This window comes from Carcharhinus amblyrhynchos, chromosome 2 (assembly GCF_965287045.1).
Source record: "Carcharhinus amblyrhynchos chromosome 2, sCarAmb.v2.hapA, whole genome shotgun sequence".
Taxonomy (NCBI): Eukaryota; Metazoa; Chordata; class Chondrichthyes; order Carcharhiniformes; family Carcharhinidae; genus Carcharhinus; species Carcharhinus amblyrhynchos.
The window spans coordinates 96,459,375-96,481,039 of record NC_137325.1 but is presented as its reverse complement, the minus strand read 5'-3'; the positions used below and the strand labels follow the sequence as shown (position 1 = coordinate 96,481,039).

The 21,665-nt window shown below is 41.8% G+C and overlaps 1 protein-coding gene across 3 annotated transcripts in view; it reads left to right on the top strand.

Annotated features, from left to right (window-relative positions):
- LOC145356680 (E3 ubiquitin-protein ligase HECW1-like) overlaps positions 1 to 15,608 on the top strand; it is a 434,978-nt gene extending 419,370 nt beyond the window's left edge. For all 3 annotated transcript variants that reach the window (XM_080209562.1, XM_080209572.1, XM_080209579.1), the window contains one exon: positions 14,652 to 15,608. In XM_080209562.1, the coding sequence (XP_080065688.1) occupies positions 14,652 to 14,763 (112 nt within the window). In that variant the 3' untranslated portion in view covers positions 14,764 to 15,608. The remainder of the gene's footprint in view (positions 1 to 14,651) is intronic.
- The last annotated feature ends 6,057 nt before the right edge of the window (positions 15,609 to 21,665 follow it).

The following is a 21,665-nucleotide window of genomic DNA, read 5'->3' as shown; positions in this document are numbered from 1 at the left end:
AGCAGGATATCAAAAATTCCCTTTGCAGAGGATGATTAGAATGTAGAGTCTGTGACACAAACCATTGTTGAAACTGTACGTAAACTATTGCAAATGATGAATAAATAATTGCTTGAAGAGGTGACAAGTAAAAGGGATTGGCAGTGCGGTTTTAAAGCAATTGCAAATTTTCCTTACTGTACTGCTTTTAGACCATTTAAAGGTACATTGACCTTGGGCGGGAATTTCTAGTCTTGGGGCACATGCGGCTGGAAAATCCTGCCCATTGTGTCACTGAACAGATACAGGCATGGTAGAACCAGCCTGGTGGAACATTAAACCCAGATTTTTTAATTCTCATTCTTAGAATCATTCAGCACAGGAGGAAGCCATTCAGCCCAATATTCTTTTTTCCTTTATACATAAGTTTCCCATTTGGAAGTTACTATCAAATCTGTTTCCACCTTCCTTTATTAATAAATTCAAATTGTAACTTTCTGAGTATAATATTTTTCCTCAGCTCCTACTTGGCTATTTTGCCAATTATCTTAAATTTGTGTCCTCTGGCTGCCTGGTTGTTTGATATAATGTGAATGAGATTGACTCCTGGAATTTTGGCAGAGGCTTTCCCCACCTCCAGCCGACACCGTTTCCGCAGTGTTTCCAAGTGATATTCCATTGAAGCTGGAGAGGATGATGGATGAAGTCTGCAGAGCCACTACCCTGATTATTAAACTGAACAAAGTACTGGCATTCAACAAGAATTTAAAGTGTTGTAGTTCAGCAGTGGTTGCACAGCCTCATGCAAATATTTCTTAACATTGAGAGTCATAGAGATTTACAGCATGGAAACAGGCCCTTCAGCCCAATTTGTCTATGCCATCCTTTTTTAAACCCCTAAGCTAATCCCAATTGCCCGCATTTGTCCCATATCCCTCTATAGCCATCTTACCCATATAACTAAGCACTTTTTAAAAGACAGAATTGTACCTGCCTCTACTACTACCTCAGGCAGCCTGTTCCAGACACTCAAAACCCTCAATTACTGTATATAGCTATTGTACGTAACTCAGTGCTGTACACAATGTATCATTTCTTCACCAATAGATATTGCCACGTAGTGATTCAGTTGTTGTTTAATTAGCAAAATGTGGGTGGAAGGATAAGCTCTCAGCTATGGCTGATGTTATTACCAAAGACAGCATCAGTACTTTTCCCTTTCCCAGTCTATATCTTAATGCCCTGACAGGTGTTGCATTACTGGTTCTGACTCATTTCTTTGGCTTCTGCCTCATTCCTGTGGTTTGTGTCTCAATCTTATGCCTTGTGTCTCACTCTCCTGGCATGTGGCTCGCTGTCCCAGCAACTGTTTCTGTTTCTCTCCTTATTGGTGTGAGCTACACTGTTCTGGCTTCAGTCTCTTTCTCCTGAGTACTAAGGCGGAGTATTGATTTCAGCAACAGGAATATAAATAAAACTTTATCTATCTCACTGCAGAGTTAGCAGCATTGGAACAGGAGTGGATCTTTCACGCTATCAACGGTTCTGTGAAGTGACAATTCCTCGGCCTTTCCATTTCCCTTAATATATTTATTTCCCAAGCAGCTAGCTGCATTCTTTTAAAAAATTGTCATTAATTTGGCATTAATAGTCTTCATGATCTTTTTGTGCAAATGAAGAAAGTCTGGATTGCCTTGTATTTCGAGTTCAAAACTTTCATCCCCATTTCCTAGTTTCTACCATCAGAGAAACAATTATTTATCTCATCCAGTTCTATTTGCTGTTTTAAACATTTCAGTCTGATGACTCCTTGACCTTCTTATCGACAGGGACTATAGCTCCAATTGGCACAGATGATTCCTCAAATAAAAGCAAAATCTTGCAGATGCTGGAAATCTGAAGATGGAAAATTCTGGATAAAGTAAGCAGGTCTGGCAGCATTTGTGGAGAGAGAACTAAAGTTGGGATTTGAAATGTTAACTTTGTTGCTCTCCCCACAGATGCTGCCAGACCTGCTGAGTTTATCCAGCATCTTCTGGCTTTTATTATCCCAATTGTGGACACTAGATGCTTGCTTATATAAAATGATTGTTTCTCACCTTCTGTTCGCTGCACTTGAAAAAATAGCATTCTCAAAGGATTGGCATTTCAGCTGGCTTTGGAAGCCTGAATGCTTTTGGTTTCTTCATGGTGAAGTTTGTGCAAGATTGTTTTGCATTACTGTCCATTCTGAAAGAAATGTTTTCCAGTCACACTGACAACAGCTGCTTCCTCACCAGTGCCCGCTCCACTTAGCACGGACATTCCATTTGAGCTGCGTACGACTCTTATGGATTTGGAATAGAGAAAGGAATTTAGTCAAAGGGGAAAAAAGAGACAGGTATATGCACACCTCTGGAGCCTGGTACACACTTAGACCAGGATATTAACAGGCACCAAAAGCTGCTGCAGATTTGTGGGGTCAGGGTGGAGGGAATGGCCACCGGGAGTGGAGCTCTCCATGTGCCAGAGAGTGGCAAAATGCCAGCAGAGCTGGGAACAGGCCCTGACATGACTTTAATTGGCCACTTTCAAGCCTCAATTGGCTTCTGGGCAGGAGAGAAGTTTCGTTACTTTCCTTGCCACTGGTAAAATGGCATGGTGATGAGAAAGCACCAGACACACCAGCTGCCACCTGATTATTCCCCTCCTCCCCCACTCCCCATTGAGGCCCAACAAAATCGTGGCCTCAAACTCAGAGCTCAAATATTCAGACCTAAGCACACCTACTTGAGCATATCCAAGAGTCCTGTCTTCATGAGCTGCAGTTCATAATGGAGGCAGTTACCAAGTTATGCCATCTCTTGGAGTCTAATCTATGAACACAATCTCAGATTAACAGTTCTGTGTTTGCTGTGAAGCTCACCAGAGCCATAGGTTTCTTCCAAATCACCACTGGTGACTTTTGCAACCTTGGTCAATGTCAATCTGAAATTCATTAATTGATACCCAGAGGATTTTTCTCCCCTTGGGGATCAGTCTTTGTAATTCATAGAAGGGAAGAATTTGTCTTTATATGGGTTTTTTTTAATGACTTCAGGATGTCCCAGTGTGCTTTACAGTGAATTACTTTTGAAGCTTAGTCACTCCTGAAAACCATAACCTATTTCACCAACAACAACATTACAATGTCCAGATAATCTGTGTATTAATGATGTTTGTTGGGGAGTCAGTTAGGTCAGTTGGTTGGATGGCTGGTTAATGATGCAGAGTGACCCTAAGAGTGTGAGTTCAATTCCCCTACCAACTGAGATTATTTATGAAAGTCTGACTTTGCAACTGCGCCCCTTGCCTGAGGTGGGATGATCCTCAGGTTAAATCAGCACCAGGATTGCCTAAAAATCTGAAACCCGGGGAATGGGGGGTCAGAAATCCCAGAATTGGCTCTGCTCCATGAATTTTGCCCACCTCCATGAGGGAAAATCTACCCTCAGGAATTGAGCTGACAGATAAATGCTAGGCTGGAGAGACCCCCAGCTAAATGATGTAAAGAGTGCTTTGTGTATCTTTTCAACTCTAGACCAGTTAAATCATTTTGACTACCAACAGTAACTCCTTAGATGTAAGTATCTAAAACACACATCCAAACATCCGTTTGACCTTTAGTATACTGATGTCAGTTTTTTTACGCACTGAAATGTATTTTTAGCAAACTAAAGCAAAGGCCTTCATGTTGCAATCGGCAATGGAATCGTACAGCTGCAACCAACAAGCTTCAGTAAAAATTAATGTTTTAAAGTAACGAAGCTGGTCCCATGAGGTGAGTTTATGCTGAGAGCATCAGAAGCTGAACATCAGGATGATTTCCAGGACCTGACCATAGTTAATGTCACAATGCGCCTGCCAGTTGAATTATAAAGGAAACAGCCAATTAGTGTCCCGCTTCCATGTTTGCTTTCCCATTAGGTATGGTGGGAAGGTTCCAGAAATGCGAGTTCATAACATTACCTGCTGAAAGGGAGGCCACCAATGCTCACCATGAGACCAGCAGGAACACTGCTGAGACCCAAGCAGCAGGAGAAACAGGAAAGAACTGAAGCTACCATCCTTATCAGGGGGTGAGACACACAAGACCCATGGTGATCAAAGACATCCATCCCAAAGAATTCTATACTCAATGCCAATTCTATACTCATAGCCTCGCCTATGTCTACCTGTACCATTTAAATTTATCTGTATCAGTCTCTACCTTCAGCTGTTTGGCCAGGGAGTGAATAAAGTGAGGCCCCAATGTGAAACCGGCAGAAGTGCCGTGATTCTTCCATTAGCACCATTAAATTACTCTGTAACTGGATTAACTGCATTCCCATCGCTGCCAGGCAGAAAACCATTTTCTCCATGAAGCTGCCTTCAGCAGCAACACACAAACCGACACACCATCCTCATGAATTTGCTGGCTTGCCCATATTCAAAGCTGCCGCTGGATATTCTGGAAAACTACCCTCCCCCCCCCAACCAAATGCCCCCATAGAAACTAAAAGCAGAAGTAGGCCATTCAGCCCTTCAAGCCTGCTTCGCCATTCATTTTGATCATGGCTGATCATCAAATTCAATATCCTGATCCCCCCTTTCCTCCCCCATATCCCTTGATCCCTTTAACCCCAAGAGCTATATCTAATTTCTTCTTGAAATCAGATAGCATTTTGGCTTTAACTACGTTCTGTGGTAGTGAATTCCACAGATTCACTACTCTCTGGGTGATGCAATTTCTTCTCACCTCAATTCTAAAAGTTTTACCCCTTATCCTCAAACTATGACCCTAGTTTTGGACTCCCCTACCACTGGGAAAATTCTTTCTGATCTACCCAGTCTAATTCTGTTAGGATTTTATAAGATCTTCAATCTTCTAAACTCCAGTAAATATAATACTAACCAACATAGTTTCTCCTCATACGGCAGATCTGCCATTCCAGGAATCAGCCTGGTAAACCTTCACTGTACTCTCTCCATAGCAAGGATATCCTTCCTCAGATAAAGACACCAAAACTGCACAGAGTACTCCAGGCGTGGCTTCACCAATGCCCTATACAATTGCAGCAAAACATTCCTATCCCTATACTCAAATCCTCTCGCTATGAAGGCCAACGTGCCATTTGCCTTCTTTATTGCCTGCTGTACCTGTGTGTTTACTTTCAGCAACTGATGCACGAGAATTCCAAGGTCTTGCTGAGTATCCATCTCTCTCAATTTACACCCATTCAAGTAATAACTGGTCTTCCTATTATTGCCAAAGTGGATGACCTCATATTTATCCACATTACACTGCAACTGCCATGCATATGCCCACACACTCCGCTTGTCCAAATCACGCTGAAGCATCTCTACATCCTCCTCACAGCTCACCCTCCTACCCAACTTTGTATCATCTGCAGATTTGGAGATGTTACATTCAGTTCTCTCTTCCAAATCATTAATATACAATGTGAACAGTTGAGGCCCTAGCACAGATCCCTGCAGAACCCCACCAGTCACTGACTGCCAATCAGAATAAGACCCATTTATGCCAACTCTTTGCTTCCTATCTGCTAACCAGCTTTCTACCCATATCAAGATATCAGCTGCAATCCCATATGCTTTAACTTTACATGTAGTCTGTTATGTGAGACCTTGTCCAAAGCCTTCTGAAAGTCTAAATAAACCACATTCACTGATTCTCCTCGGTTAACTCTACTAGTTACATCCTCAAAGAATTCCAATAGTTTCATCAAGCATGATTTCCCTTTTATAAATCCATGCTGACTTTGTTTGATTATACCACTGCCTTCCAAATGCCAAGTTATGAAATGCTTGATAATAGACTCTAACAACTTCTGCAGTACTGACAGTAGGCTCACTGGTCTATAGCTCCCTGTTTTCTCTCTACCTCCCTTTTTGAATAGCGGGCTTACATTAGCTACCGTCCAATCTGTAGGATCTCTTCCAGAGTCCAAAGAATTTTGGAAAATAACCAGCAATAGAAATACTATTTCCAGGGCCACTTCCTTAAGTACTCTGGGATAAAGATTATCAGGATCTGGAGATTTATCTATCTTCAATCCCATCAATCTCCCCAAAACCATTTCTCTACTAATGCTGATTTCCTGCAGCTACTCACTAAAACATGTTTCTCTGAGCACTTCTGGCACATTATTCATGTTTTCCTTTGTGAAGACTGAAGCAAAGTACAAATTTAATTTCTCAGTCATTTCTTCATTCCCTGTTATGAATTCTCCTGTTTCTGACTGTAAGGAGCCTACATTCATTTTCGTCAATCTTTTTCTCTTAACTATAGAAACTTTTACAGTCAGTTTTTATGTTCCCCACTAGCTTATCTTTGTACTCTATTTTTCCCTTCTTAATCAATCCCTGGGACCTCCTTTGCTGAATTTTAAACTGCTCCTAATCCTCAGCCCCACTGCTTTTTCTTCCCAATTTGCATGCTTCTTCCTTGAATCTAATACTATCTCTAATTTCCCTTGTAATCTAGGATTTGGCCACAATTCCCTTACCATTCTTGCACCAAACAGGAATAAGCAACTTCTGGAGTTCACCTCTTCCTTAAATGTCTGCCATTGCCTGTTCACCCATTTTACCTCATCCCCAAAATCTTTCAATGATGTTGTTTAAAAGCAGTATACAGCTGAGGAAGAGATGAATGTCAGCCCACTGCTGATCCTTAAATTCAATTAAGCAGCTTTGCACAATTTTTGGAAGATAAACTAGTGGACCAGTTTAAACAGCTTTTCCCAGATAAAATTTATACTTAAAGATTTTTGAAAACTAAAGACTGTGCATGTGTGTGGCAGAGAGAACAAGAGAAAAATAATGAAATTTACTAGCTTTGGTTGGTATCTGAATTAAATGATGCAAACTTCAGGAGACATATGTAGCAGAAGTCATAGGGCTGAATTTGCCTAGGTGGCTCATGGCAACTAGATTGGTCTAAACTGTCTTCCTAGAGGAGGCCAATTAAAAGGTCACCTCTTAGAACCCCATCCAATGATGGGCAGAGCGGTGGCACAGTGGTTAGCACTGGTGCCTCATGGTGCCTGGTGTCCAAATTCAGTTCCGGCCTCAGGTGACTGGGTGGAGTTTGCATGTTCTCCCCTTATGTGTAGGTTTCCTCCGAGTACTCTGGTTTCCTCCCACACTGCAAAGGTGGGTTATGGTTGATAGGCCATGTTAAATTGTCCCTTAGTTTCAGGGGATTAGCAGAGCAAGTACGTAAGGGATTGGGCCGGGGTGGGACTGTTGTTGGTGCAGGCTCGATGGGCTGAATGGTTTTCTTCTATGAATGATAGACAGTGACTAGCATCTCACAGTCTGTTTAGTATGGCCTGTGATTAGCAATGTCAGCCACCTTGACAGTGTGGACACTGCTAAGAAGCCAGTAGGAGGAGTAGCAGTGTTGCCATGGAGGCATCTTCAGTAGGAGAGGAGCAGCTATCATGACAGCAAAAGCTAAATTAGCTGAGACATTATTGTCTATGCAATGCCATGCTGTCCGCTTGGGAGGCCTGAACACAACGAGTTAATATTGACAACTCAATAGCAGGCCTCACGTTGTTTGAGATTCAAACGTCCTGTTATAAAGTTGACTGCACTCCATTTTCCAGCTCCTGAGAGAAGCCTGTGCACCATTGGAAAAATTTCAATCTGTTTCTGCATTAGGACTGGTTGCCTTATTAAATGCCCAAATTGGCTACCCGTCACTACCAGGCAGGTAGCCATTGCAGCTGGGCTTCTGCCTCCGAGCAAAGCCAAAGGAAGCAGGAACATGTGGCTGAGCCAGTGTGATGTGTGTTGATTGAACTTTCCTCACCCACTGCCTCCAAAGCCACTTTCGCCGGTCTGGGAAAATTCTGACCTTAGACCAAAATTTTTCCCCAGGTTAAAAAATGGGCCAGGGAACCCCTTAGCAGATCCTCACATAACAGGGGTCATTATCTTTGCCCTTTACTGAGGATGGGCTTTTTAAGCCATTGTGTTCCTGTCCTTTCACATTCACGTTATGGTAGAATGGGATTAGATTAATGGAATGAGCCAATTCCTTCACCTTTCATTTATATACGGAGAGCAAGAAGGAAAAACTCTGAGGATCTTTCGATCTGCTGACAGTGGGTTCCATTTTTGAAGCTAAAAGGAAATTTTTGACATTTTATCAAAATACCACACAGGAGATGATTTTCACATAAGAAGGTTAAACCTAGGTGTAAGTTGATTGGTTTGAATGCCCACCTTCTATATTATAATTTAAAATATACTTTATTGTCTTTTATCAACAACTCTTGCCTTAGCAAACGTAGGGATCTTCCCTAGGCTTCCACCCATTCCTTTGCATCAAGATGGAAGAATATAAAACCAAGTATATCCGCTGCAGGGATTTCAGGCTGAACAGGCCACAGGAACTCTCTAACCACATGTCCACTGGTACCCATTCCTCCCTGTCTGCAGATCCAAGCACAAATACTTCACTATGACACACCCACCCCTGCAATGTTCAAGAGGCCTGCACTTGGCTGGCTGCCAGACAGCTGCGGGCACAGCTCATAAATGAGATTTTCAGCTGACTAACACCTTAACCCACTGCCAAATAAGCCCTGGCATCATGATCCCATTTTAGCATTGTACACAACCCAGTTGCTTGCTGACATTGAACTTGCCACCACAACTGTGAAAGCTTTGATTTGGAGATCATCATTCTGCTACTACTTTGGGTAGGCAATCTGCCGACTTGCTCCAGTTGACACTGCTCAAGCCTCATCAGCAAAAATAAAATGTTCTCACTGGCAAAAAATTTGACAACTTTCTTGCTGTATATGATCACTGTAGTGCCTACTAATGTATGTCATACCACTAGCCACCACCTCCCGCCATAGTGGAAAGAGACTCCACTTACTCATCATTTGAAGAGTAGCTTTGGGGAATTGAAGCATCACTTCCTTGTCTTTGGTTGCTGGCTGTTTTTCCTTCAAAGAAAAAGTTAGACAAAGTGTAGCTCCACTGTGTACAATCATGTGTATTGCAACTCTAATTCTGAAATGGAGGTAAGGTGGTACGGACTACCAAGGCCTGCTTCTGTGGGCTGGAAGATTGGGCCTTCCTTTGTTAGATTACAATTAATAGCATCTCAGTTGAAGAATCTTTAATATTGGAGGCTCAGTGCCCTGAAGAAACACAAGCTTCAGACATTGCTGTGAATCACATTGATACAAAGACGAAAAGGCAGCCTTGAACCTTCTAGTTGTTGCAGCAGTGTTGGACTTACCCTCTCTCTGTTCCCATCGCTTATAATGATCAGTTGTATTTTGTTGAGAGAAGTTGTAAAAATTTAAATTACTGATAACTGTAAAACAGAGAAGCAAAGGGTGGTGAGTGAGACACGAGGCATTTGGAAGGGTCACACATATATACACAGCATCTCTTTCCACCTCCTAATTTGAGTTATTATTAAAAAATGCAGAAATTAAATTTTGAAAGCAAATAAAGACTCTGTTCATCCTTGCTTCTTGCCTGCTACATTGATATTTACTTGAAATAAGTTGGAAAGAAGGATATTTTACTGCAAGTGCAGAAAAGATAGTAGACTAGAAAATGGGAATAATTTTTAGGAATTAGTAAAGGAACAAAGGCATTACATTTTAATTATGATGTTGGTATACCCAAAGTACTGTTAGTGAGGGCATTTGAGGATTTTTGATACAGTGACAGTGAAAGAATGGCGATATATTTCCAAGTCAGGATGGTGAGTAGCTCAGAGGGGAGCTTCCAGGTAGTGGTCCTCCCATGAGTCTGTTGCCCTTGTCCTTCTCACTGGCGTAGGTCACAACTTGGAAGGTGCTGTCTAAAGAGGGTTGGTGAGTTCCTACAGGGCATCTTGTAGATGGTACACACTGCTGCTACTGCAGTGGTGAATATTTGTGAATGGGGGTGTCGATCAATTGGGCTACTTTGTCGTGGATGGTGTCAAGTTCTTGAGTATTTTTGGAGCTACACTCATCCAAGCAAGTGGAGAGTATTCCATCACACTTCGGATTTGTGCCATGTAGATGGTGGACAGATTCTGGGGAGTCAGGAGGTGATTTACTTGTTATAAAATTCCCAGCCTCTGAACTGCTCTTACAGCTACAGTATTTATACAGCTAGTCCTGTTCAATTTATGGTCAATGGTAATCCCTAGTGACAGTAGGGGATTGAGTGATGGCACAGCCATTGAATGCCAAGGGGAGATGGTTAGATTCTCTCTTCTTAGAGATGGTAATTGCCTGGCACTTGTGTGGCACGGATGTTACTTGCCACTTATCAGTCAAAGCTTGGATGTTGTCCAAGTCTTGCTGCATTTGGACATGGACTGCTTCAGTAGCTGTGGAATTACAAATGTTGATGAATACTGTGCAATCACCAGTGATGATTGGACTTCCCTGATTTTCATCGGGGGTCCCTATTGCTTGGGTTTCCAAATGTGGTTTTACAGGTGGATTAGGCTGTAATTGGGGATTTCTCTTGCCAAGAGAAAATTACTGTTCAATATTCACATTGAACAACTAACAGTGATATTGGCTGCATTATTAAACACTGTAAGTTGTGTAATTTAAGCTTTACTCAATACTGTCTGGTTGGTTCAGTTTTGAGAGGTCTTGTCACACACACAATTAATAAATCCATTTATGAAACCAAGGAAGACTATATTGAAAGCCAAACTCTAGCAACTCCACTTCTAGATTTGTTTTGCTATGATTTATCTCAGAGCTGACATGTGTATTGAATTCACCAACACTTGTTTTTGTTAACCGCTAACAAGAAAACCTAATATCTGAAAGCGTTGAATTGTCTTGAAAGTCTCATTCTGGAATCATTTCAGGGCCTTCGCTGGATTTAGTACGTATCACTGTTGCTAGCCTTCTAATGTAAAGTTAGTCACTGGCACAAGTGGAATGGATTCATTGTGGGTGCTGTTCCACTATGAAGATTGTCAGCTATGTTTCAGTTGGTAGCACTCTTGCCTCTGAGTAACAACGGCCAGAACCTTTCATGCTAGGCTGGTATTTTACGACCTCACTCAGGCGAGGCACATAAAATATCGCCTGAGGCTACTGGAGACTTCCGTTCTGCGAGCCTTGCCCGCCCTGATTGCCAGTAAAATTCCAGCCCCAGAGTCTACATTTGGTCGCAGGTGCAAAAGTGGGAATGATTCCCATTGTGGGGGGAAATGGGATTTGATGGGGGAGTGCGGGTAGGAGGGGGTGTGGCAGATCGCTGACTATGTGCAATTTTGCACTCATCAACTAAATAAATATGCATCTATAAGGAGTTGCTGATTCTTGTGGTGGGGGCAAGCAGGAAGTCATAATCCCTACCATTACCTCATTGTGTTAAAAATCTAGTCATCACATTTGAAGGGCACTATCCCAGCCACTTCTCCATTCTTCCTTGCTGATCCTTTCTGTCTTCCTTGGTCATCCTCCATGCAACTTTTCCTGCCATCATCTAGTCTGAAGCATAGGCTAGCATTTACAGATATTCCCCAAAGGGAACAGTACAGCAACATTTTAATCATGGAAGAAGTCTACTTTGCATGCCTTCTTTTTCCTGTTGGCAGGGAACTTAATTAGAAACATACATAGAAACGTATATCGAAAATAAAAGCAGGAGGAGGTCATTTGGCCCTTTGAACCAGTCCACCATTCATTAAAATCGTGGCTGATTATCAGATTCAATACCGTGATCCCACCTTCCCCCCATATCCTTTGATCCCTTTAGCCCCAAGAGCTATATCTAATTCCTTCTTGAAATTACACAATAAGAACATAAGAACATAAGAAATAGGAGCAGGAGTAGGCCATCTAGCCCTTCGAGCCTGCCCCGCCATTCAATAAGATCATGGCTGATCTGTCGTGGCTCAGTTCCACTTTCCCGCCCTCTCCCCATAACCCTTAATCCCCTCTCTTATCAAAAACCCATCAACCCGCGTCTTAAAAATATTTAGCTAGGCAGCCTCCACCACTTCAACGGGCAGAGAATTCCAGAGATTCACCACCCTTTGAGTGAAGAAGTTCCTCCTCAACTCCATTCTAAACCGCACCCCCTTTATCTTGAGGCTGTGCCCCCTAGTCCTACTGTCTTTTTTGAGCGGGAAGAGTCTCTCCACCTCTATCCTATCCATCCCATTCATCATCTTATACGTCTCAATGAGATCTCCCCTCATTCTTCTAAACTCTAACGAGTACAAGCCTAGTTTATTCAGCCTCTCCTCATAGCTCAATCCCCTCAACTCCGGTATCAGCCTAGTAAACCTCCTCTGCACTCCCTCCAGGGCCAAAATATCCTTGCGCAGGTGTGGCGCCCAAAACTGCACACAGTACTCCAGCTGCGGCCTCACCAATGCCCTATACAGCTGCAGCAAGACCTCCCTACTTTTATATTCAATCCCCCTCACTATGAAGGCCAGCATCCCATTCGCACTTTCTGTGGTAGTGACTTCCATACATTCACCACCCTCTGGGTGAAGAAATTTCTCCTTACTTCTGTTCTAAAAGGTTTACGCCTTATCCTCAAACTATGCCCCCTAGTTCTGGACTCTCCCATCATTGGGAACATTCTTTCTGAATCTACTCAATCTAATCCTGTTAGAACTTTATAAATTTCAATGAGATTTCCTCTCAGTCTTCTAAACTCCTAGCCAACTTAGTCTCTCTTCAACTTAGTCATCCCAGGCATCAGCCTGATCAACCTTCGCTGTACTCCCTCTATAGCAAGGACATCCTTCCTCAGAAAAGAACAGCAAAACTGCACACAATACTCCAGGTGTGACCTCACCAACATCCTATACAATTGCAGTAAAACATCCTACTTCTTTATTCAAATCGTCTCGCTATGAAGGCCAACATACCATTTGCCTTCTTTACTGCCTGCTGTACCCGCTTACTTTCAGCGACTGATGCACAAGAACCCCAAGGTCTCGCTGAGTATCCATCTCTCTCAATTTATACCCATTCGAATAATAATTTGCCTTCCTATTTTTGCTACCAAAGTGGATAACCTCATTTATCCACATCTGGCACGCATTTGCCCACTCACTCAGCTGTCCAAATCACGCTGAAGCATATTTGCATCTTCCTCACGGCTGGTCTCCCACCCAACTTTGTGTCATCTGCAAATTTGGAGATATTACCTTCAGGTCCCCCATCCAAATCATTAAACTTTACAACCTCCTTGAGTGCCAGTTGCTGGCTACTTCAAAGAAGGGATTGATGATTGTTTATTCATACTGCAGTTCACGGACCATTAACTGTGAGGTGCTTCCTTAAAAGCGTATCTGCTCAGCCTGAGGTATAGAAATTTACGGCATGGAAACAGGCCCTTCAGCTCAACTTGTCCATGCCGCCCTTTTTTTTTAAACCCCTAAGCTAATCCCAATTGCCCACATTTGGCCCATATCCCTCTATACCCATCTTACCCATGTAACTGACTAAACACTGTTTAAAAGTCAAATTTGTACCCACCTCTACTACTACCTCTGGCAGCTTGTTCTAGACACTCACCATCCTATGCGTGAAAATGTTGCCCCTCTGGACCCTTTTGTATCTCTTCCCTCTCATCTTAAATCTATGCCTCTAGTTTTAGACTCCCCTACCTTTGGGAAAAGATATTGACTATCTAGCTGATCTGTGCCCCTCATTATTTTATAACCTCTATAAGATCACCCCTCAGCCTTCTACACTCCAGAGAAAAAAGTCCCAGTCTATCCAGCCTCTCCTTGTAACTCAAACCATCAAGTCCTGGTAACATCATAGTAAATCTTTTCTGCATTCTTTCTAGTTTAATAATATCCTTTCTATAATAGAACTGTACGCAGTATTCCAAGTGTGGTCTTACTAATGTCTTGTACAACTTCAATAAGACATCCCAACTCCTGTTCGTTTTTTTAAAGGTTTATATGTTTACTCTGAAGTGCTTCTTAGAAAGCACAGGTGTACATTCTGAGTTCATTTATTAAAGGGGATTTTTTACACTACTTATGCCTGAACAAACTGTCTTTACTGGAAGTGTAAGAGTTCCTTGATGAAGACATTCTCACAGCCACTGTTGAATTCTCAGGATAGATATTATGACTGCGCTGGGGGAGCCCGGAGGCCATTATAGCCCTTGACTGGTGAGAGACATGGCTGCACAGTGGCCTGGCACTGCCAAGGGGCAAGGCCTGAAGGAGGTGGGTCTTCGGCCACCCCATAGCGAGTGTCGCTCACAGGGGAGGGATTGCTGCTACTGGTGATTAGAGGGATGCCCAAATGTTGGTGATTGGGTGGGGTGGGTGTGGGCGGGGGCTGGTTATGACGATTGAGAGTGGGGGATTTTTGTCGGCGAGAAGGGCCGGGAGTTTGTAGTATTATTCTGCGATTGGGGTGTCCTTTAAAAAGGAAATCGTCCTTGCCATCACCTTTAGATGCCATACATCTCATTCACAATGCAAATCACCCCAAGCTCAAAAGAAATGTCTTAATTGTGGGTGGAATGTGATTTTGATCATGGTGAACCCACCCACTCCCTCCGGCAGTAATTGCACCATGTTTCTTGCCAGAGACCACATTTAGAAATGTTTTGAGAGAATTGCACACTCTTAGTAATGTTAATACTGTTTTCTCTTCTGTACATAGGGCGCACACATGTTTCAATCGCTTGGATCTCCCACCATATCCATCGTATTCTATGCTTTATGAAAAGCTGCTTACGGCAGTGGAAGAAACCAACACTTTTGGACTTGAGTGAAAGAAGCACTCACTTCTCATGAAGAATCGCATCACTGCAGTGGACAGCAGGCATCCTTGTCTTTACAACATGAGAAGCACAAAGTGTGCATGTGCAAAGAGGATGCCTCATATGTAAAGTATTATGGACAGCACTTCCTGATTTCTGAATTAACCAAGAAAGGGAGAAAACAAACATTAATGTTGAACCATTGTAACTATTTCCTGCTTGGTTTCATTTTTTTTTAATTTTTGTAAATAAACATTTCTCCCAAATGAATGGACTATAGACAATCTCATGCAATTAAAGCCATTCTTTCCTTGGCAGGGCCACTTAATGTTAAAGGCAACTAATGTAACCTCATTAGCACATCTTCACAAATTAATGTGTAAGAGCCATGGATTGTATTCAAATTCAATTGCAAAATCACAAAAAGGATCTACCTTTGATCTGTGGAATATTTTACGGAATTTCACTCTCGGAAAAGTACATATTAATTAGCTGATCGGCTGGTTTGAAAGTCACATGATACTCAGGCTGCACTTCCTGTACAATCATGCTGCTGTATAAGAATGTCAATAAAACTAATTTGTTATGCCACAATATTTATGGTCTTCTCGTTAGGCAGTCCCTCCTCAGCTTGTCCGAATCAACTGTCTATGCAACAGCTATTGTCAATTTCAGCTACAGACAACAGTGGTGGTGGCTCACTGCCAAATTCACTCGGGAATTATTGTTTTAAGAACTACAATACATGATCTCATAAACCGGTGTAGTCTGTTTATTATTGACTTCAGTGAAAGGATTGCCTGTATAATTATTTTGTGTCGCACCATACATCTATATCATATTTTCTGATGTGGATTTAACATGGCATGAAAATTTTCTGAAGGGTAGCAAGTGTACCTGAACTGTTTTACTCTTTTCCATTGTTTTATGTAAGCAATGCCTTAATTTGATTTCAAACAAGTTTTTATACTACCAACAGAACCGATTGTTTTAGCATGACAAATTTGCAGTATGGAATGACATTTTAACTTTGTGTTATAATTCATCATAAAATATTGCAAGTGAATTTTCTAGCATTACTTTCCAGTCTAATATGATTAATGTACATGTTAACATCTTTTATTCTTCCAGCATTTGGAAAGGAAAAACTTTGCAATGGAAGTACACGCTGTAGAAAAAAAATGAAGGATTTGTTTGCACTGTTATTTAGATTCCCCAAAAGTACATCACAGCCAATCATTTATGCTGTTTGAAACAGTTCACTTTCATACTGGAAGGGAATTTGGCAGCTGATTTGCACACAGGTTTCCACTAATAGCAATTCGATAAATGACTAGATAATCTGTTTCTGATGGTACTAGTTGAGGGACAACTATTGACCAGAACAAAACAGAAGCATTTCTGCTTAACTTTGAAGAAACCCAAGGGACTTTTACACCCACCTGACAGGGCAGATGGCCCTTGGTTCAATCAGAAATGTGAAAAGTTCTTATTAAGCTTCTTATTGGATGGCTGCAGTATCTGTGATTAAAATAACTGAGGATCACAAGGAACAGAAGGGACTCTGGGTAGAAGACTTCAAAGGCTATTCGTACCTCATACCCGCTGCTCTCTAAGTCGTAACACCAATGCTCAATGGAAGCAAGTTTGAAATGTTCTCCTGCTCCTAGCCTTAAGGAAACTAGTGATTTATGTGGAAAAGTCATCTAAAGTCATCTAAAATCATCTAAAGTCATCTAAATTCATCTAAAATCTTTAGATATCTTGGGGCTATCTTACCCAAAAAATTCTAAGTGCCGAATAAGTGTGAAAATGGTAGAGAATTCCGCCCATTTTTTTCAGCGAGAGAAAAATTAAAATCTTACGCCACTTAGATAAAAAAAGAGGCAAAGTGTGATTCGCATCAGTAGGGGGACAGAGTTTATTCAAGCTGTGGAGCCGGCTGCTGACAGTTAGAGAGCACCTTCATACATGCGCAAGTTCTCCCAATACACTATGTAAAGTGTACACAGTTAGTGCACTTGGAATCTGACACTCCCTCAGCCCCCAGTCGCACGCCCCCTCCCCTAATCATGGCTCCAATTCACCACCATCCTGGCCAATTGTGGCCCCGATCCATTCCCCCACCCCCCCTCCCTCACCCCCCAACCCATCAACCATTGTGATGAACCAGTAAGATCAGCCCCTTTTGTTTCTTTTATATTACGTCCATATTTGCTCTTATAGTCATTTCACCTCTGTCCAAAAACACATATGACTAGAACCACAGAGTCACAGTACCATTTATTTCTTGGCATTAGAATTGCTATCTTTTTTATTGTAGCAACCAAAAGGGAAAAAAAAATTGTATGTTGATATAAGCACTGGGTAATTGTACAAAACATCATAAAGCCAGTTTTGTGAGTCTCTGCTCTCCGGATGGAGGCTTGAAAGTGCTAATGATGAATTTGAGGGCCTGAAACTTATCATGGCAGTGATGCAAAACAAGCAATATCAGATTAGCTGTGCGTTACACACAGTGCCTGATATTTGGCTGCGTTGCTGCCAATGGAATTAAATATCAGGCATTGCGTGAGGTTGCTCTGACACTGCCTGTAATGGGCCACCGCCCAAACTGAATTTCCTTCCTTCAAAAATCAGACCAGCACCTGAGAGTAAACTCTGCTACATGGAAACCTAACCTCATGCTGGGCATACCCATGTAAAAATGACACATAACTGATCCTGTGACCTGGCCACTTGAAGTGGTTACTTTGATATCTGTCATTGAATTTGTTTTTGGTTGGTATTTAAATTTATTTGAATTTTTACTCCATGTGCACATAGTAATACCTGGAGAATGTGCTATTTTTGCTTCATTTTGAAAATCCTCCAGAATTCTTGCACACTGCTGCAATTTATGTAATATCCAACTAAGTGTGTAAAGTGGGAATCCCTCTACGTGTCCATTATCATTAAAGGATTTGGGTACCGAACACAATTTCACAAGGGGTAGCAAATGCAAATAACAAGTAACTGTTTTGATTACTCCTGTTATGACCTAAAGGCCATTCCGACAGACCCTACCACACACACCTGAATGGATCACAGAATATCTGCCACCTCCACCTCATAGGAGAGGCTGTGACATAACTGGATTCAATCTGAGTCAGAGGTAAATAGGCATAGGTGTTAAATTTTATGTTGTCAGATTGTTCCAAGGCCCCTTCCACTAATTTGGTCACTCACCTGCACATGTGTTAGCCATTTGCACAGAGCATCACTGTGCCAATGGGAAGGAGATATTACCCTGTCAGGACAGATACTGTTTGCAAGGTGCCCAATTGCTAAGGAATACAAACACCCATGTACTGATGAGATAAAATGCACTGCTGCCCTCTTGAAACAGTGCCATAATGTATCACACTGGACAATTGTCTTCGTACTCATCTTATACATATACTAAAAATGGCCAAGGAACTGACTTGAGCCCTCTAATCACCTTCATTGATGATGCCCCACCAGGATTTTAAGTGCCTATGAGGCACCTAACTGGCCTTTTCCAGGAAGTAGGACCTTGGAGGCAGAAATCTTGCCCTCCAAACAGCTGCCAATCAATCAGAGGTTGACAACTCTCCATTGTCCATCAGCACCACTGGGAGCAGTGACAGTGCTGGTAATGCACCCACCAGAGACCCACAATCACCAAGGAATTCAGGCCACAGATAAATGAGGGCAGGATGAAAGCAGTAGGGAGGGGATTGCTGGTTAGGTGGGGAAGGGGGATGGTTGAAAGAAAAGGAAGGGGTGGCACTTAGCAGGCCCCCACCTTGCTGATCCTTAGTCCCTTGTTCAGGAATTGGGTGCCTTTAGAAGCCTGAAATGGCCTTGATTTGATTGTGGGCTTCCTGCATGGCCAGTCCCCCACCCACTGCAGGTAAATACCAATGGCAGCTGGCTAAAAATCTTAAGTTGGTATTAATTGCCTATTTAACTGCCTCAATCAGTATTGGAGTGAGAAGGTTGTTCACGAGCTTTCTCATTTCTTAACTGGATGGAGGTAGGAAGTGGCACACACACACACCCTTCCACCTGATTAAACCACCCCCTCCCACCTCCAAATTCACAGTCAGGAGCATTACATTCCCCCTGATATCTTTGTTGCATTGCTCCATTGCCTGTCCAAAGACTTCATGTCATGTTTCCTTTCACTTCATTCTTGCCTAGCACTTAACATCTATTTTGAAGCTTTATACATGTTGAAAAAAGACTTGGCTCATTATGCTGCTACTCACGTTGAGGCATTTGCATCTCTTTAAAATTGAGCTGTTACTAGATTTTACTCACATTAGGCTATTTTCCAGGGCAGGTCAAAGCTGTGCAGAGTTTATACTAATTATTCAGATGAGGTGACCTCAGTAGACTGTACACAGACAGCTCAGTATAGTATGGGCCAGCTTGTCCTGGGCTCAGTTTGTAAGCATTCCCAGCACTGATTTTACAAGACACATAACATCAGAATTTAGGTTCTTTTCTCCACTTTCATATTGATTGATAATGATAGCATGGAAATAGAACAATATTTAACAAACAGAATAATATTAATTGTAATCTATGTAACCATCAACTTAAACAGTTTATTAACATCATCTGATCCTTTACCAAATTGCTACTTTTTGCAATAGGATCAAATTTAAGGATTTCTTCAGCAAAAGTAAAATGGTTCCCTCATGGATTTGGAAAAACTGTTTCTATGTATATGTCACAAAAAAGGCTCTGATATCCAGATGTAATTATTCATATGATAACGAAGCCTAAGTTACAATGTATATAAACCAATGCAGTTCAAAGACTGTAAATGATTCAGAGGAGGTTTACTTGATTGATACCTGGAATGAACGGGTTATCTTAAAAGGTTGGACAGGCTGGGTTTGTTTCCACTGAAGTTTGGACCAGTGAGGGGTGACTCAACTGAAGTATGTAAGATCCTGAACGATTTTGACAAGATGGAGGTGAAAAAAATGTTTCCTCTTGTAACTAAGAGGCACTGTTTTAAAATTAGAGATAACCTTTATAGGACAGATATGAGGAGAATTTCTTTCCACTTAGAGGGTTTTACAATTTTGGAACTCTACCTCAGAGGGCAGTGGAAGCGAGGTCACTGAATATTTTTAAGGCAGAACTGGATAGATTCCTGTTAGGAAAAGGAAACAAAGGTTATCAGATGGTAGATTGGAATGTAGGACTTGAAATACAAACAGATCAGCCATGTTATTATTGAATGATGGAGAAGGCTCAAAGGTCCAAATGGCCTACTTCTGCTTCTGTTGATATGTTTGTACATTATGGACCTATATCATCAATCATACAAGGCTAGCCAAAACACACACTGTTACACCTCTGTCCACTTGAAAATTAATTTATCAGTATTTGTAACTGGTTGTAGTATGTTTCCAATGACAACCGAATTGAGCCAAGCATTTGCAAGTGTTTTGTAAGTACTACACAGACACTAGTCTAGACCTGGTGGACGTGAGGTGAGTTGAGAATCCCTCCTGTCAGAGAGGTGAAGCTCTGAAGCCCATCTGATTTCTGGAGGTTGGGTCATATGAATAATTTTCATGGTGGTTGGCTGTGAGAGGCCTCAGGCACCTGTAGTTAACAAAAAAAACATAAAGTTTATTTATTAGTGTCACAAATAGGTTTACATTAACACTGCAATGATCTTACTGTGAAAATCCCCTAGTCCCCACACTCAGGTGCCTATTCGGGTACGCTGAGGGAGAATTTAGCATAGCCAATGCACCTAACCAGCATGTCTTTCGGACTGACAGCTATGGTAGGTAGTCACTGTTTTGCTAGATTTTTAAAATGAGTTTTTACCTTTTAAAATGTTTCCAAAATAATTACATGCAATTGATTGCATAGCTATCAATTTTAGACGTGTTTTTGTCTTTTAAAGATTGAATTCTCCTTTCTTGCCTGCATCAGGCAATGCAAGATGGCAGAGAAAAATCCCTTGGTCCCAGGTTTGCAAATGACAGAAAATTCATTAGTCTATCATTTTTATACCGCATTACACCCACCCATTCATGAACAAAGATATTGTGTATCACCTGTGATTTCTAGTGAGAAATTGACAGTTGTAAAATAAATTTGCCCCTGCCCACTCCAATTCCAAATGGCAAAGAAGCAGAAAATCTAAGCTCCTTACTTAATATTCACCCACTGTGCTACAGGTAGTTTACTGGATTGTCATGTGCAGAAAATTGTACTTCTGAATCCCAGCTATCAAGTGGTAGAAAAAAATTGCTAACACCAAAGTTCTTGCAAAATATCACACACCTGATATTGAGGGCATGTTCATCAGAGCTCAACTTTGCTGGCTGGGTCAGGTGATTCACATGGAACATTCCTGCATATCAAACAAGATATTCTACAGCCAGTAAAGCAAGGGAACACACACCATGTCCCAACCTCAGATACATTCTGCAAGCCCATTTCAGAGCCTGCAAGTTGGGACCACACTACATGGGGGAACGGATTCAAATTGAGAAATTTCTGCCATAAAGCAATCTCAACATTTAAGGAGAACAGAGTCAGGTCCTTGCAGGACAAGTAGCATGGTGCAAAGCTACTGCCTTCATGCACCTCTCTGACATGACAGTGACTTCATATGTCATGTTTGCAATCAGACCTGCAAGTCAATACTTGGCTTGACATCACCTATGAGACAACTTCAAGATGGATGGTGAGCAATTGGTTTCTTTGAAGATTCAGGAGAATCCATCATAGAACATTAACAGCTCCATCTTCCTCAGTCCTCTCCATTTATTTATCAAATAACTCAATAAAAGTTATCTAAACACAATTTGCCTGTGGTAAATCGATTTCACAGTTCTCCATTGTTGTTCTTATGATTGTTCTGGATTATC